The sequence below is a fragment of the Aythya marila genome, assembly GCF_965140915.1.
Source record: "Aythya marila genome assembly, chromosome: 5".
Classification (NCBI taxonomy): Eukaryota; Metazoa; Chordata; class Aves; order Anseriformes; family Anatidae; genus Aythya; species Aythya marila.
Genome location: NC_139046.1, coordinates 53,396,524 through 53,412,878, shown reverse-complemented (window position 1 = coordinate 53,412,878; position 16,355 = coordinate 53,396,524). Strand labels below are relative to the sequence as shown.

The following is a 16,355-nucleotide window of genomic DNA, read 5'->3' as shown; positions in this document are numbered from 1 at the left end:
CAGTGCTCAGCGTCCCCGCGCCAGGGCATGCCGGCCCCGCCGGGGGGGATCTGAGCAGAGCCTGGCCCGGGCCCCCTCCTCCTCCCCCCAAAAAGCCCCCGGGGCCGCCGCCGGCTCCCCCCGGCCCCGTTGGCCATGGCCGACACGCTGGAGTTCAACGAGATCTACCAGGAGGTGAAGGGCTCTATGGTGAGCAGCGCGGGGGGGCCCATCCCACCCCAATCCCACCCCAATCCCACCCCAATCCCACCCCAATCCCACCCTGTCCTTCCCGCCTGGGGGTCTTTTGGGCCACCCAAACCCCAAACGAGGGTGGGCAGGGGCGTGTGGAGAACAAAACCTGCCAGGATTTGGGGAGGTCGCCCCGTGGGGGGGCTCCGTGCCCGGCGGGGCAGCCCCTGGGGGTGTCGGGGGGGAGCCTGATGCCTGTTCCCCCCCCCAGAACGACGGCCGGCTGCGGCTGAGCCGCCAGGGCGTGATCTTCAAGAACAGCAAGACGGGGAAGGTGGACAACATCCAGGCCTCGGAGCTGGCCGAGGGCGTGTGGCGCCGCGTGGCCCTCGGCCATGGCCTCAAGCTGCTCACCAAGAACGGCCACGTCTACAAATACGATGGGTTCCGGGAATCGGTGAGCCCCCGGCGCCGTTTGCTCCCGGCCTTCCTCCTCTGTGTGTCCGGGCATCGCCCTACAACACCCCCTTCCCCCCCAGCGACAGCTGACCCCCGTTTTTCTCCCCGTTTGCCTCGTTTCTGGGGGCTCTGTCCCCTGTGGGGGCTCCGGACGGTGCCCGCGGGGCTCTCTGACAGCGTTCCCTGTTGGCAGGAGTTCGACAAGCTGTCGGATTTCTTCAAGGCCCACTATCGCCTGGAGCTGGCGGAGAAGGACCTGTGTGTGAAGGGCTGGAACTGGGGCACGGTGAGGTTCGGAGGTGAGTTGCGGTAATTGGGGCAGGGGCTGCCTCCAGGCGGTGGGGCCGGGGGGGTCCCGTCCCACCCCGTGCTTGTTCCTGCAGCTCCCAGCTTCAGGGGGCTCCTCCGGGCAGCTGTCCCCTTCCTAGCCCTGGTTTTGGGCATCTTCCATCCCAGGAGAGCAGGAGATGTCCACGCAAATCCCAAATTCTCTGGGGGAAGGTTTTATAGGCAGAGGATGCCCAGCGTGAAGAGAAGCCTGCATGGGAGCTGTGTCTGGCAGAGGGGGGCTGCTGGGTGCTCCTCCCTGCTCTGAGAGCGGGCAAAATGGGAAAAAAAATGTCCCTCCTTTTTATCTCTGGTCAATGCCATCCTCCGGAGCCCCAGCTGGGAGGAGAAAGCCTGGGGATGGTGGTGGAAAGCGTGGAAATGCGAAGGGGAGAGGCACTGCTGGGTCTGGGAGGAGAGTGGCCTCGCGGGGTGGGCCTCGGGTTCTCACCCCCCGGCCCCGTGCAGGGCAGCTCCTCTCCTTCGACATCGGGGAGCAGCCGGTGTTCGAGATCCCCCTCAGCAACGTCTCGCAGTGCACCACGGGCAAGAACGAGGTGACGCTGGAGTTCCACCAGAACGACGACGCCGAGGTCTCGCTCATGGAGGTGCGCTTCTACGTGCCCCCCACCCAGGAGGACGGCGTGGACCCCGTGGAGGTGAGCCGGGGGCTGGGGGACAGAGGGAGCACCCCGGGGGTCTCCGCGTGGCCGGATCCGTGCCCGAGGCTCCCTTTTCCTCGCAGGCCTTCGCGCAGAACGTCCTCTCCAAGGCGGACGTGATCCAGGCCACGGGCGATGCCATCTGCATCTTCCGGGAGCTGCAGTGCCTGACGCCCCGCGGGCGCTACGACATCCGCATCTACCCCACCTTCCTGCACCTGCACGGCAAGACCTTCGACTACAAGATCCCCTACACCACCGTGCTGCGCCTCTTCCTGCTGCCACACAAGGACCAGCGGCAGATGTTCTTCGTGGTGAGGAGGGAGGGGCAGGGCCGGCGGGTCCTCCCTCGGGGAAGGGCGATGGGTTTTGGGGTTTCGTGGTCCTCAGCTCCTCGTGTCCTTTCAGATCAGCCTGGATCCCCCCATAAAGCAGGGCCAGACCCGCTACCACTTCCTCATCCTGCTCTTCTCCAAGGACGAGGACATCTCGCTGACCCTCAACATGAACGAGTGAGCTCCCCTCCTGCTTATGGGGGCCGCGGGGGCAGGCGAGGAACCCCCCGGCCCCAAATCCTCAGCCTCCTCCTCCTTTTTTCCACGCAGGGAGGAGGTGGAGAAGCGCTTCGAGGGCCGGCTGACCAAGAACATGTCCGGCTCCCTCTACGAGATGGTCAGCCGCGTCATGAAGGCGCTGGTCAACCGCAAGATCACCGTGCCTGGCAACTTCCAGGGGTGAGGGCACGCCGCGGCCTCGGGCGGGCGGGGAAATTTCGGGTGTTCGCCCCCCAAAGCGCTGCGACGTGGCCGCGTTTGCCCCCCCCAGGCACTCGGGAGCGCAGTGCATCACCTGCTCCTACAAGGCCAGCTCGGGGCTGCTGTACCCGCTGGAGCGCGGCTTCATCTACGTGCACAAGCCGCCCGTGCACATCCGCTTCGACGAGATCTCCTTCGTCAACTTCGCCCGCGGCACCACCACCACCCGCTCCTTCGACTTCGAGATCGAGACCAAGCAGGGCACGCAGTACACCTTCAGCAGCATCGAGAGGTGGGCACGGGGCCGGCTCAGCCCCTCCTCGGCCCCTCGCGCCGGGCGGTTTCCCAAGGGCTGTCTGTGTCCCGCAGGGAGGAGTACGGGAAGCTCTTCGACTTCGTCAACGCCAAGAAGCTGAACATCAAGAACCGGGGCCTGAAGGAGGTACCCACCCACCGACCCGCTCCTCTGCGCCCTGCTGGCCGGGCTGGGACAGGGCCGCGGCCTTTTTCTCCGAGATTCTGCTGCCTTTTTTTTTTTTTCCTCCTCTTTTTCCCCTTTTTTTTCACCTCTCTTTTCTTTCCTTGCCCTTGTAGAGGAAAAAGGTCCGTGCGATTCCCCTTCCTCTCTCTCCTCTTCCTCCTCCTGGTGCAGGTTTCCTCTGCATGGCCGTGGTGCTCCCTGACTAAACCCAGTAACGCCAGCATGGGTTGCGAGAGGGGCCCCCTAACCCCGATAACACTCCTGGGGGACCTTGGCTGTCCCCATCCCTGGCTCCCTGACGGGGAGGGGACACGGGGGGTGTCCGTGCATGCGTGTGGGGCCTGCCCGGAGCACCCCAGCAGTTTTGGCTTCCAGAGGTGGCGTGTGTGCAGCCGTGGGGGGCGCGGGGAGCGCTCTGACTCCGTCCCTCCCGCAGGGAATGAAGCAGAGCTACGACGAGTACGCCGACTCCGACGAGGACCAGCACGATGCCTACCTGGAGAGGATGAAGGAGGAGGGCAAGATCCGCGAGGAGAACGCCAACGACAGCAGCGACGGCTCCGGGGAGGAGACGGGTGGGTGCAGGGGCCGGGGGGGCGTGAGGGGCCACCCTGGGGGGCTGTCCCCAGGCCTCTTCCCCCTCTGGTTACGTCCTGCCCCGCTCCTGGGCAGGGTCTGAGCCCTGAGAGGTCCCATCCTCACCCGCCCCCCGTGCTCTCCTTCCAGATGAATCCTTCAACCCTGTCGAAGAGGACGATGACGTGGCTGAAGAGTGAGTAGGGGCAGGGCAGGGGTCTCCAGGGCTCGCTTTTGGAAGGGATTTGTGTCGGGGCAGTGGTGGGACGGGGCTGGGGGAGCGCCAGGTCCGGGTAGGATTGTTATAAATCCCCGGCCCTGAATTCTGGAGCCGTGGGCACGCTTCTGGGCTGACCCCTGGGCTGACAGGCGCTCGGGGGCACCGCCTGCCCTGTTGGGAGGGGAGGGGTTGATCTGAGCGGCGTTGATGCCCAAAGTTTACGGGAACTCAGGAAAGCATCAGCCACGTTCGTATAAAGGAAAACCCCTGGAGGGCTGCTGAGTGCCAGCACAACCGCTTCAGCTCGGCCTGCAGGATGCTGGGGGCTGGGAGAATTCGGGGCAGGTCTTGCCGCGTGCTCGGGCTGTTCCCGAATCTGTGTTTCCTCGCGCAGGTTTGACAGCAACGCCTCGGCCAGCTCCTCCAGCGGCGACGGCGACAGCGACCGGGATGAGAAGAAGCCGGCCAAGAAGGCCAAGATCGTCAAGGACCGCAAGCCCCGCAAGAAGCAGGTGGAGGTGAGAGGGGGTGGCTGGAGGGGTTGCAGGGCGGGACCCGCTTCCCCTGAGCGTGGATCGCTGATCCTTTGAGGGACCCAGCTCTGAGCTGCTTGTCCAAGCCCACGCTCTGCCTCCTTTGGGCTCGTACTCACCCTGCAGATGAGGCAAGGTCGAGTGCTTGGGGTCTTGGGAGGCTCTCACGCTGGTTCTCTCCACTCCCTGCCGCCCAGAGCAAGAAGGGGAAAGACCCCAACGCCCCCAAGAGGCCCATGTCCGCCTACATGCTCTGGCTGAACGCCAACCGCGAGAAGATCAAGTCCGACCACCCCGGCATCAGCATCACGGACCTGTCCAAGAAGGCTGGGGAGCTCTGGAAAGCCATGTCCAAGGAGAAGAAAGAGGTGGGTTGCTTGGAAAAAGAAGCAAGGGGTGAGAATGGCTGCTCGAGGAGGGGAAGAGTGGACTCCAGGAGCCCTGCTTGGCTCTTCCTTGGCCTCAGGACCCTTGATCTCAGCAGCGGGGAGGTGTAACAGCAGTGGGGTGGGGACTGGTGGGGCTGAGCGTGGTCAGGAGAAGGCCCTGCTGACCTCGTGCGCTTGCTGCAGGAGTGGGATCGCAAGGCAGAAGATGCCAGGAGGGACTACGAGAAGGCCATGAAGGAGTACAGCGTGGGCAGCAGGTCCGAGAGCTCCAAGACGTGAGTGTGCTGAGCAGGCAGGAGGGCGGCGGCCGGGCTTCATGCCTCTGGGATCCAGTTCTGCTGCCTTCACGGTGGCCGGGCCTCTCTCTCAGCAAGGTTAGGCTCATATCCCTTCTGCCCGTCACAGGGAGAGGTCTAAAAAGAAGAAGAAGAAGCAGGAGAAGCAGATGAAGGGGAAAGCGGAGAAGAAGGGCGCTGCCTCCAGGTCTTCGTCCTCCACCAAGTCCTCTGCCAAGAGCCTGAGCGAGAGCTTCAAGAGCAAGGAATTCGTCTCCAGCGACGAGAGCTCCTCCGCGGAGAGCAAGAAGGAGGTAGGCCCCACAGCAGGGTGGGGGAGAGCCCGGCACCCGCGGGGTGCTCCGCTCGCCCCCCTGACGCCCCCTTCTTGTTCCCGCAGGACTCGGAGGAGGAGGGAGGCGCCAGCCCCCCCGCCAGCTCGGAGGATTCCGCCTCGGGCTCGGATTAGCGCTGTCCCCGCTGGCTCCAGGCTGGTTCCCAGATCAGCGGGAGGACCGAGGGGCTGGGCTGCGGGGCTGCAGCGGGCGCCTGCCCCTCCCGGCCTCCGCTCAGGGGCAGGGGCAGGGGCAGGGGCAGGGCAGGGCAGGGCAGGAGGGCGCCCACCCAGCCCCGTGCCCTCAGTGCCTGGCCGGGGCGGGAGGCGGGGGCGCGGAGCCTCAGCCCCGCTCCTCACCCAGTGATGATTTTTTTTTTAACCGCTCGGGTTTGGTTTGCTCTCTCTCTTTTTGTTGGTTCCGTTTTGTATCTTGGGTCCATTCGCCTTGAATAAAAAAAAAAAACAAACAGCGGCCGGGGGCCCTGCGTCTGGCTGTGGCGGGGGGCGGGAGGCCGGGCGCTGCGGCCTGAGGCGCGGGGAGGCCTCAGTGGGCCCCGGCCTCGCTTCCTGGCCTCGCGCCTCCGTTTCTCGGCCTCGCCTCCCAGCCTCCACCCGAGGCTCCCCGGGGAGGGCCCGTTGCAGCCGTTATCAGCTACCGCCAAACGCCAATTTACGGGCACTGGGCGGCGCGCTGGAGGCCCTGAGGGAGGCTCGGAGGACCGCGCGGCCTCAACATGGCGCCGTCCCCCCCCACCCCCTTTCCCTCCCCTCTTAGTCTCTATGGTAGCGCGTCTCTATGGTCCCGCCCCTTTGGCCCCGCCCCCCGGCGCTCCCCGCCACGCGGCGCTGGGACCGCACCCCGCGGGGAGGAGTGGGCGTGGTCTGTGAGTGGGCGTGGCCGAGCGCATGAATATTCATCAGCGGGGGGCTCCGGGGAGGGTCGCTATGGCAACGGGGGGGGGGGGCGCGTTGCCATGGCGACGGCCCGAGGCCTGCCCGCGTTGCCATGGCGACGGGAGCGGGGCCCGGGGGATGGGGGAAGGGGGAAGAAGGGGGGGGGGGGCGCCCCTTGCCCTCCTCTTCCTCCCCTCCTCTTCCTCCCCTCCCCTCCTCCTCCCCCTCCGGCCCTTCCTCTCCGCCCTCCGGCCTCGCCACCGGGAGCTGGGCCCGGGGCTGCCGCCGGGTGGGGAAGGGAAGGGGGCACGGGGGGGGGGAGGGAAGAAGGGGGGGGGGGGGAAGATGGCGGAGGGAGGAGGGCTGGGGAGGGGCTGGGGCTGGGGCTGGGGGGGGAGATGTCTTCCAGATGTGGGCTCCGCAGCGCCGGCTGGGCCCCAGGGGGAGGGCGGGGGGAGATGGGGGGCTAAAAGGGGCGGGGGGGGGATGGGGGGGTGTGGGGTGAATGGGGAGTGAGGAAGAGGAGGAGGAGGAGGAGGAGGAGGAGGAGGGATGGGGGGGGGGAGGCAGGGCAGGGCCGGGAGGAGCGGAGGAGGAGGCAGGGAGCGAGTTTTTCCTGTCCCCGCAGCGCACCCTGAGTCACGGCAGCGGCCCGAGCCCCAGGAGCCCCCGCGCCCCCCGGCCCGGACATGAGGCCGCAGAGGGGAAGGTGAGGGGGGCACCCCCTGCCCCATGGGCACCCCCTGCCCCATGGGCACCCCCGCCATGGGGCACCCCTTAACCCGCCTCCGTGCCAGCGGCACCCGGCGGAGCCCACGGCACGGGGTCGGGGCGCTGGGGGGCTCGGTGCGGGTGCCGGGGGGCTGGCGGCAGGCCTGCGGTGTCGGGGAGGGGGCTGGGGGCCGGCACGCTGCCCCCACGCTGCTGCTTTGGGGCTGGGACGGGCGCCTCGCGGTGTGACGTACCCCACAGGGCCTGCCCGAAGGGTTTGGGGGCAGTGGGGGAGAAAACGGGGTGGCGCGAGCAGGTGGGGGTGTTGTAGGGCGAATAGGGGAACCTGTGGGGACCCGGTGGTGATTTGGGGCGTGGGGAGCGGCTGCCGGGGTGCCCCGGCTGTGCCAAGGGCGGGCACGGGGCCGGGCAGCGCGATAGCAGGCTGGCACGCGGCGTGGGTGCTGCTGCAGGTGCCCGGCGGGGCTGGCGTGGTGCCGGGGCAGGATCCGGGAGGTTTTAGGGGCCGTGGGCCCCGGCGGATAGCCCAGGCGCTGTTTTTTTCCCCCACCCCCCGTAACGCTTCTCCCTTTTCTCTTCCCCCAGGGGCTGACCGCGCGCTGAGATCTGCCCGGCCCCAGCCACCGCCATGGCCTCCCAGCCTCAGCCCCTGCACCCCCCCTTGCCCTGCGCCTCGGGGGGGGCAGGACTGGCGGCCGGCAGCCCCGAGAAAGGTGAGAGCCCCTCGGGCACCGGCCCGGACCCTTACCCACACCCGCTCACACCTGGGTTGTGCTGCCCTCAGCCTGGAGCAGGGCATCTCTCGGGGCTGTAGGGTTTCTGTCAGCGCTTTAGGGCCTTTCTCGGGGCTGTAGGGTTTCTGTAACGTGCCGTCTCTCTCCGTGTCTCCCTCCCGCAGGCACCGCTCGCCCCAAACCTCCCATCCGGCCCAAGCCCCGCGTGCTGCCCAAGCCGTCCGTGCCCGCCAAGCCTCACCCGCCGCCGGCCCCGCGGCACCCTCGCCCCGAGCTGCCCTCGGCCGAGAAGATGAACCGCCTGGCGGGGCCCCAGCCCTACGGCGGGGGCAGCTCCGGGGGGGCCCTCAGGCGCCCCTCCTTCACCCTCAAGTCTCCCGAGACCCCCAACGGGAAGGGGCTCCCCTCCCCGCCGCCCTCGGCCCCCGAAGACCCGGGCGCGAGCCCTGCCAGCGAGGCGCCTGCGGCCCCCCCGACGCCTTCCCGCAAGGGCCCGGCTCCCTTTAAGGTGACCCCGGTGCCCGTGGCGGCCAAGCCGGAGCGCTTCCCGGGCACCACGGTGGAGGAGATCCTGGCCAAAATGGACAGCAAGGAGGGCCCGGGAAGCCCCGAGCGGGCCCGGCTCTCTCCCTTCTGCCCCGACGCCGCCTCTCCAAGCCGCTTCGGCTCCAAGCCCTTCGCCGCCGTCTTCAGGAGGCGCCCCGGCGGGGAGGCGGAGGGAGCCCCCCCCGGTGAAGCCCTGCAGCCCCCTCAGCACGCCGGGGGGGAGCCGGGGACGGGGGGCGAGAGGAGTTCAGTGGCTGAAATGAGGTGAGGGGCGCGGGGCCGCTCCCTGGGGACGAGGGGCCGTGGGGCCGTGGGCTGGGGGCGGCGCCGCACGCGATGGGAAGGGAATAACGGGGCTGGGAGGGAGCTGAGGTCTGGGCTCCGGCACGAGGCCGGGGTTCCTCCTAACCAACAGTGCCTTGAGCTGCCTTCGTGGGAAGGCTGGGTCACCCGCGACAGCCCCGGTGGTTTGTGGAAACCGCAGGAACGGGCTGGCCCGGTTAAGGAACCGTGCTCGCAGCCCTCTGCCGGCTGGGAGAGCTGCCAGCCCGCCCTGCCGCTGCCCGAGCAGGGCATTTCGGGGGCTCGCTGCCCCTGGGAAACACTCCCTTTTCTCCCTTTTTCCCACCCTCGTTGTTTTTTTTTTCCTGCTGGTCCACGCCGGGGCAGAGGCGCCGGATCTGTGGGACTCCTGGCTGCGGGACGGGCTGGTGGCAAGCCAGCCCTTGGCCGTGCTCCCGCAAGCCGGGCACCTCTGGGAGCAGGGCAGGGGCTATTTTCATCCAGAGTGTGAGAAACTCGCTCTGCGAAGGATGAAAAACTTCCCAGCGAGGGCTTTGCAGCCCATTCTCCCCTCTCCCTTCTGCTATCAGCCCCCTGACTGAACCCGGCAGGGAGTGAGGGGTGGCTGCAGGTCGCCCCGCGGGGTTGGGTTGGGGCCGGTGGGGCTGGTGGTGGGAGAGGAGAGCGGGGTGCCCGTGGCATTCACCCACCCTCCCGTCTCCCCGCAGCAGCGGCTCCTCCCCAGCCGGCCTGAGCTGTGCCGGGGACCCCCGCCGACTCTGGAGGCCGCCGTCCCCCCCTGACGTGAGTTCTCGCCGCCCCCTCCTGTGCCGCGGCTGCTCCGCTCCTGGGCTCTCTCCTTTGGGGCTCTCCTGTCTCCTCCGGGGCTCCCTCTCTGCGGGGTGCGTGTCTCTCCTTCCTCCTTTCTGGTGCTCAGCCCCCTCCCTCCATCCCTCCCCGCATCCCTCGGGGGAAGGCGGGTTCCCCCCTGCTCCCCCCTGTGCTCGGGGTGCCAGGCTCCTGGGGCGGGCTCGGCAGGTGCCAGCCCCGCCGCGGTGCCGAGGTGGGGACGAGGAGCAGCCGTGAGTCACCAGCCAGGATTTTGGGTGGTGGCGGGGACACCGAGCGGCGTGCCGGGGCCGGGGGGGAGGAGAAGGAACCCCGCCGGCCGTGGGCAGGGCCGGGCCCTCGGTGCCAGGGCGGTGCTGGCGTGCCCCGGGGGGTGCGGGTTGGGGCTGGGGGCGTTTCTGCTTCCTCTTGCTTCGGGTCTTCCTCTCCGTGTCTCTCTGCACGCCTCTGGCGGGGGGCTGGGGCAGGGGCAGGGGCTCTGGGGGGGCTCCGGGTGCTGCCTGGCCCTGCCCACGGGGCACGGAGCGGGGCCGGGGCTCACGGGGAGCAGCCGAGGCTGAGTCAGGCAGGAAGCGGCCCCGGAGCTGGCAGGAAGCGTGGGCGCCTCCTGCCCCGGGATTTGGAGGGGACGGGGCTCTGGGAACGGGGCGAGATGCCCGGGGGGTTCCTCCTGAGTGACTGTGCCCCCTCCCCGTGCCCCCCACCCCGTTCTTTCCGCAGCTCTCCTCTCTCCAGCTGGGCACCCCCGGACCCCCCGGCTCCCCGAGACCCCCCTCCTGCCCGCCTCCAGCCCCGGGCGCCCCTTTCCAGCCCGCCGAGCCCTCCGCCTTGGCCCCCGGCTCTCCCAAAGCCCCCCCGGAGCTGCTGCCCCCCGGCTCCCCCACCCTGGCCCCCGGCTCCCCCAGTTCCCCCGCTCAGCCCCCGGCCCAGGATCTCCCTGCTGCCTCCATCCAGGCTCCGGGCGCCCCGGCCGAAGCCCAGCCCGCTGCCTCCCGCTCCCCCGGCTCCCCGCACACCCCCAGTGAAGGGTCCCCCGCCACCTCCAGCCCCCCAACACCGGGCACCCCCCAGCTGCCCCCCCGAGCCACCTACCCCCCCGGCTCCCCCGAGGCTGCCGCCGAGCCCCCGTCCCCCCCCAGCCCCTCCCCAGAGCCCCCTTCCAGAGCCTCTCGTCCCCCGGGCTCCCCGGAGGGACCCGATGACTCCCCTGCATCCCCGCGGTCCCCCGAGGGTCCCGATTTCAGCCTCCCTCCCCCCAGCAGGGACTCGGGGCTCCGACGTTGCTCCGAGGGGGTCCTGCGGCCCCCCCTCAGCGAAGGGCAGGGCATGGGGGAGCTGGGGGGCTCGCTGAGCGCCCTGCCCCAGCCCGGGGAGCCGGCGGCACAGCGCTCGCTGGGCAGCGAGTCCAGCTGGAGCCTCTCGCACTCCTTCGAGTGGACGTTCCCCTCCCGGGGGGGCAGGGGGCTGCCGTCCCCCCCCAGCTCCCCCATCCGGGAGGCGGCCGACTCGGGGCTCTCCGAAGAGGACAACGGGTCGGACGGGGAGGCTGCGGGTTCCCGAGGGGACGGTGGATCCCACGGGGCTGGCGGCTGGCTGGAGGAGGGGGATCCGTGCCCGGGGGGGCCCGTAGCCAAGCTGGAGGCCGAGGGCTCGGCAGAGGAGGAGGAGGAGGAGGAGGAGGAGGAGGCAGAGTGGAACAGCACCGTGCTGCACGTCACAGAGCCCGAGCAGGACCCCGCTGAGCCCCAGCCCCCTGTGGAGGCCACCCGGGCGGATGCAGCCTCTCCGGAGGCCGAATCCTGCTGGGAGCCGGGGTCAGCGGGCGGCTCTGCCTCCAACCTGCAGGGCCCCGGCGGGCCGGGCCGGGAGGAAGGCTCCTCCAGGGCTCCCGACACCCACCCCGACCCGGGCTGGCTGACCGAGCTGCTGGCATCGCCGGGGGCTCAGGCAGCGGGACGCGGCTCAGCGCAGGCCGACGGCTCGGAGGTGAGGACTCAAGGGAAGGAGGCGAGGCAGCAAGGGTTAAAACCCGGCTGCGTGCTTCTGCTTTTTTTTTTTTTTCTTCTTTTTTTTTTTTTCCCCTGCGTCGGAGCCGTCCAACGGGTTGGGTGGAGGCTGAGCGGGGAGAGCCGGGGTGGGGCCGGGCGCCGGGAGCCCCGCCGCGTGCGCCGGCACGGAGAGCCATGGCCGAGCCGGGCACCGCGGCCGTGCTGCGCAGGCTGCTGGCCAACCTGCGGCTGCGGGACGAGCTGGGGAGGGCTCAGAGCACACGAGGCTCGGAGGAGCCCTGGGTGGGTGCAGCGGCTGCGGGTGGTGGGCGCTGGGCTCGCTCCGGGAGGGGGGCTGAGGGTGGCCGCTCGCCCCCCGCGGTGTTTCTCTGACGCTCTCTCTGCTTTTCTGGCTCCCTTTCCCCCAGGACCTGCTGGGCTGGTCGCGGAAGGACCTGTGCAGCGAATTCGGCATCGGGAGGTCCCAGCGGGCTGCTGCTTTTGACTGGAGCCACGAGGCTGTGGCCAGAGACAGGGACTGGCCCGGCGAGGTGGGGACCAAATCCAGCTGGGACACCGGGCACAGCGTGGGGGACGTGGAGCGGCAGGACAGGGCCTTCGGCACTGCCGAGAGGGACTGGAGCAGCAGTTACAAAGGGACAGAGCTGCTGGGGGATGCGGGGCTGGGCTGCGGGACCTGGCCCAAACCCCACGGCCTGGGGGAAAGCTGCCTGCAGGACCAAGATTTTGGCAAAGCCAGCTGGGGCGCCGGCTACGGCTTGGACGGTGCCGGCGGCAGAGAGGAGGCGAGCTCTGGGAAGACCGAGTGGAGCAGGAGCTATGGCGTGGGCCAGCAGGAGGACAAAGAGCTGAGCTCCAGGCAGCCCAGCTGGGCTGGCAGGTACGGCTCTGGGGACCTGGAGAGCCCAGCCGGGGAGCTCGCACCCGTGTGGGCCGGCGAGTACGGCACCGGCGACGCCGAGATGAAGGACAGGGAGCTGGGCGCAGACTGGGCCAGCAAATACAGCAGCAGGGACGCTGAGAGCAAGGACGAGGACTTGACGCTGGGCTGGGCTGGCAGATCCAGCACCGGGGATGCTGGCAGCCTGGAGAAGGAGTTTTGCCCCAGCAGGTCGGCCTGGGACAGCAAATACAGCAGCAGTGCCATGGAGAGCCAGGACAGGGAGTTCAGCCCCAGCAGGCCCGCCTGGTCTGGCGAATACAGCACCCAAGACATGGAGAGCCAGGACAGGGAGTTTAGCCCCAGCAGGCCGGCTGAAGGCAGCGACTACAGCACGAGGGCCATGGAGAGCCAGGACAGGGAGTTCAGCCCCAGCAGGCCCGCCTGGGACAGCGAGTACAGCAGCAGGGCCATGGAGAGCCAGGACAGGGAGTTCAGCCCCAGCAGGCCGGCTGAAGGCAGCGGCTACGGCGCCGGAGAGGAGGAGACCCAGGAGAGGGAGTTCAGCCCCAGCAGGCCGGCCTGGGACGATGAGTACAGCAGCAGGGCCATGGAGAGCCAGGACAGGGAGTTTAGCCCCGGCAGGCCAGTGTGGGCCAGCGAGTTCGGCTCCGTGGCCACCAGGAAGGAAGAGTTTGGCCCCAGCCGGCTGAGCTGGGCTGGAGAACGCGGCACAGCCCAGACAGAAGCGGGCAGTGCCTCTGGGGTCAGAACAGAAGAGCTGCCCGGCTCCTCTGCCCCCGGGCACCCGGCCCCGGAGCCGGGCTGGGGCAGCAGCAAGCAGCAGGAGAGCGGCGCCGTGGGCTGGATGGAGGAGCTGTGCCGCGGGGCAGCTGAGCACCGTAACCAGTTCGGTGCCATTGGGATGGAGCAGGGGCCCGACCCTGCCAGCACTACAGTGCCAGAAGGAGGCCCCATGTCCTGGAGCACCGAAATGAGCCCCGGGGACCTGCAGGAGCGCGGGGAGCCCCCGGGAGGCTGGCACGGCGACCTCCCCTCGGCTCCTACCGCTGGTACCGGTGATGGTGGACCAGGACAGATGGCCTGGGATGAGGACGGGGCAGCCCCGGGCAGCTCCGCACAGCCCCAGGAGGATGAGGAGGAGGAGGAGGAAGCAGGCTGGAGGCAGCCCCAGGAGGCAGGCGGATGGAGCACGGAGCTGAGCGAGGCTGAGGCCAGGCGCCAGGAGTGGGCCAGTGCCTTCGACGCCCGCTGCGCCGCACGCAGCCGGGATTTCAGTGCTGGGGAGCCGAGCCCAGGAGACCACGGGGCTTCGGCACCAGGGTAAGGAGGGAGCTGGCGGGGGGGGGATTTGGAGGATCTGGCAGAGTTTAGCTCCGTGCCCTCATGTGGCCAAGCTGAGGGAACCTCGCAGCCTCATCTCGGCCAGGCTGAAGGCGAGGATCGGGAGGATCCTCTGGGGATCACTGTCTCCTCTGCCCCTCTCCACCACATCCCTGGGGCTGTTTTGCCAGGCAGGAGGGCTGTGAGCGGCCCCCATCCTCCTCCTCCTGCCCCTTGGTCACCTTTGCCTGGGACTGTGAGAGCGCAGGGGGGGTCTGACACCTTTCTCTGCACCCCTGCCCCCATAAAACCCGGTGGGGAGCGGTGACCTGAGTCCCCTGCGAGTCGGGGACCCTCCTTGCCTTCCTTCTTGCAGCTGGGGGAACTGCAGGCTCTCCTCTCGTCTCCCCCAGCAGGACCCCCATGGACGCCCACCTCTTGGACCCCAGCCCACCCTTGGGTGCCGATGCTGAGCCCACGGGGCCGAGCTCCCAGCCCCCAGCCTCAGAGGCCCCCCGGGACGAGGATGAGGATGAAGACGAGGCCGAGCCCAGCCCCGCAGAGGACGGGGACGTGGCTGCAGCCCCCCTGCTGCCGGAGGCTGGCGGCGGGACCCCCCCAGAAGCGGAGAGCCAGGAGGAGACCCCCTGGGAGCACCCGGATGGGAAGAGACCGCAGAGCAGCGAGGAAAAACCCGCTCAGCCCGAGGGACCCGCGGAGCTCTCCGGGCAGGAATTCACCTTTTTGGAGGTGAGTGGGTGGGGAGAAGCTGCTGACCCCCCCCTCGTGGCAGCCCCAATCCAAATGCACTGCGGGCACCGGGCTGCCCTGCGCTGTAGGGTCACTGCTGCCCTGGGGGGGCCATAAAGCCCCGTGGGATGGACTGGGGGGGCTGTTGGGGCCCTGGGACCCCCTGTGCTGGGTGCTGACCTTCCCCCCGTGGGTTGTGCAGGACACAGAGGTCCTGGACAGCACGGTGTACCGCAGCAAAGCCAGCCTGGGCCGCAAGCGGAGGCACCGGGCGCCCGCCCTCCGCCCCGGGGCCACCTCCGAGGGGGACAGCTGGATCTTCCAGGACTCCACAGGTCAGATCCCTGCGGCTGGGGACGGCGGGGCAGGGACAGCGGGGTGCTGTGGCTTTGGCAGAGGCGCCTCACGGCCGTGCTGTCCCCACAGAGCCCCGTCCAGCTCGTGCGGCCGTGTCCTCCGACGAGGAGGCAGCAGAGGAGCCCAAGAGCCGGCGGGTGCGAGCGTCCCCGTCGGGAAAAGGCGTCAAGGTGCCGCTCTTCCCCGGCCTCAACACGTCTGCCCTCAAGGTACGGGCCCGGCAGGACCCCAGGGACGTGTCCCAGCCGGGAGGAGGGGACCCGACCCCTCCACAGAGGCAGCGTGTGGATATTGGGGTGGCTGGGGAGGGAAAAGGGTGCGACGGGGGGCCCTGGGGGTGGCGGGATGCACCCCTCTGACTGCACCCCTCACGCCCAGGCCAAGCTGAGGGGCCGAAACCGCTCTGCCGAGGAGGGGGCGCTGCCAGCAGACAGCAAGGCAGCCCCCCCGAAGGACCCCCACGTGCAGCGCTCCAAGTCCTGCAAGATCCCCGGCCTGGGGGGAAAGCCCCTGGCGCTGCCCCCCAAGCCGGACAAGTCCTCAGGGTGAGTGCCGGGGGTCCTGGGGGGGAAAGGGGTGTGAAATCCCCCTGTGGGTGTGATGGGGACCTGTGGGGTGCGGGGTGGACGTGCCAAGGTGCCTGTGGGGCTGTGCTGGCGTCCCACGGCCCCAAGGAACCCGGTGCCCCGGGCTGGTGTTTCTGCTGCTGGCAGCCGGCCTCGGGGCTGGAGCTGGAGCGGGGAGGGAGGCTTGCTGGGACCGGCATTCCCAAGGCCCCGTTGCCTGGGAGAGTTGAGCTGCTCCACCCTAAACAGTGCTTGGGACGAAGCCCTTAAAGCCACAGCTTGGAGGCTGCCTCCGCAGCTGGCCGCAGCCCGGCTCCCTGCCTGCCTGGCCCCTCTGGGGAGTGGGACCGGGTCCCCCCAGGGCTTTGGGAGAAGCCACCAGGGCTTTGGGTGCGTTTCGGGGGGATTTTGGTGATGCAGCTCCATCCTCCCAGGTCGGACGGCTCCCCGCCACACTGGCTGCAAGCGCTGAAGCTGAAGAAGAAGAAATCATGAACTGATCCCGCGGGGTGAGTACGGGGGTGACACCGCGGGGACGGCTGGGACGAGGACCAGAGGGGACGTCCCTCCGGCTCCGGGTCCCCCCAGGGGCTGGGGCTCCCTGCTTGGCTCCTGATCGTGTCTCCCCCCTCCCCGTGTCTCTTTTTTAGGCTCGCTCTCCTGCCAGCGTGGCCCCCGGGAGGCTCCCGGCCAGCTCCCCCCGGAGCAGCTCGCCCCCTCCCCGAGGCAGGACACACACACACACATCTATGCACTTTGTATGATGCTCGCAGGGTCCCTCCCCACTCACCTCCCGCCCCCCTCCGAGCCCCGAGGGACTCCCCGGGGGTCTCTCTTCCTCTGCCCACCCCCTCAGCCCCCCACATTTCCCGGGGGCTGGGGGCGGCGGTGGAAACCCACAAGCCCCGTTCCCTCCCCGTCACCCTCCTACCACCCTCCAGACCAAGAGCAGCAGGTCATTATTTTGGTGCCACTTTTCAGGACAATAAAACTTTGTTGGTTGGTTCTCGGGGTGTCCTTCCTTCTTCTGCGGGCTCCCTGGGGCTCGGGGAAGGGGGTGTCCGTGTCCCCATGCTGCGGGGACAGCCACCAGGAGGAGCTCTCTGCCCTCGCATGCCTGCAGCCGGCGTGGGGAGCTCAGCGCCGTGTGTGGGGGGTGCCTGGGGACACCTCCACTGTCCCCACGTCCCTGCAGCCTGCCTGGAGGGACAGTCCTGGCCCCAAAGC

At 69.2% G+C, this 16,355-nt stretch overlaps 2 protein-coding genes across 5 annotated transcripts; both read left to right on the top strand.

Moving 5' to 3' along the window:
• On the top strand, window positions 1–5,654 carry SSRP1 (structure specific recognition protein 1). The gene is made up of 16 exons (XM_082760823.1): window positions 1–189; window positions 443–628; window positions 824–929; window positions 1,426–1,616; window positions 1,703–1,933; window positions 2,028–2,131; window positions 2,225–2,353; window positions 2,445–2,666; window positions 2,744–2,816; window positions 3,292–3,430; window positions 3,582–3,627; window positions 4,046–4,169; window positions 4,382–4,552; window positions 4,757–4,848; window positions 4,979–5,162; window positions 5,249–5,654. The coding sequence occupies exons 1-16, from the start codon at window positions 136–138 to the stop codon at window positions 5,315–5,317; spliced, it is 2,121 nt and encodes a 706-aa protein (XP_082616949.1). The 5' UTR covers window positions 1–135; the 3' UTR covers window positions 5,318–5,654.
• A 657-nt stretch (window positions 5,655–6,311) lies between these two features.
• On the top strand, window positions 6,312–16,134 carry TNKS1BP1 (tankyrase 1 binding protein 1). 4 transcript variants are annotated; one of them, XM_082761595.1, is made up of 13 exons: window positions 6,312–6,368; window positions 6,708–6,788; window positions 7,397–7,524; window positions 7,710–8,355; window positions 9,102–9,177; window positions 9,943–11,208; window positions 11,639–13,455; window positions 13,869–14,205; window positions 14,408–14,540; window positions 14,632–14,771; window positions 14,941–15,107; window positions 15,563–15,637; window positions 15,779–16,134. In XM_082761595.1, the coding sequence occupies exons 3-12, from the start codon at window positions 7,440–7,442 to the stop codon at window positions 15,621–15,623; spliced, it is 4,728 nt and encodes a 1,575-aa protein (XP_082617721.1). In that variant the 5' UTR covers window positions 6,312–6,368; window positions 6,708–6,788; window positions 7,397–7,439; the 3' UTR covers window positions 15,624–15,637; window positions 15,779–16,134. The 4 variants fall into 4 exon arrangements, with proteins under 4 accessions (XP_082617721.1, XP_082617723.1, XP_082617722.1 ...); XM_082761597.1 differs by lacking the exon at window positions 6,312–6,368 and having other exon boundaries at window positions 6,621–6,788; window positions 9,105–9,177; XM_082761596.1 differs by lacking the exon at window positions 6,312–6,368 and having other exon boundaries at window positions 6,621–6,788; window positions 13,872–14,205.
• The last annotated feature ends 221 nt before the right edge of the window (window positions 16,135–16,355 follow it).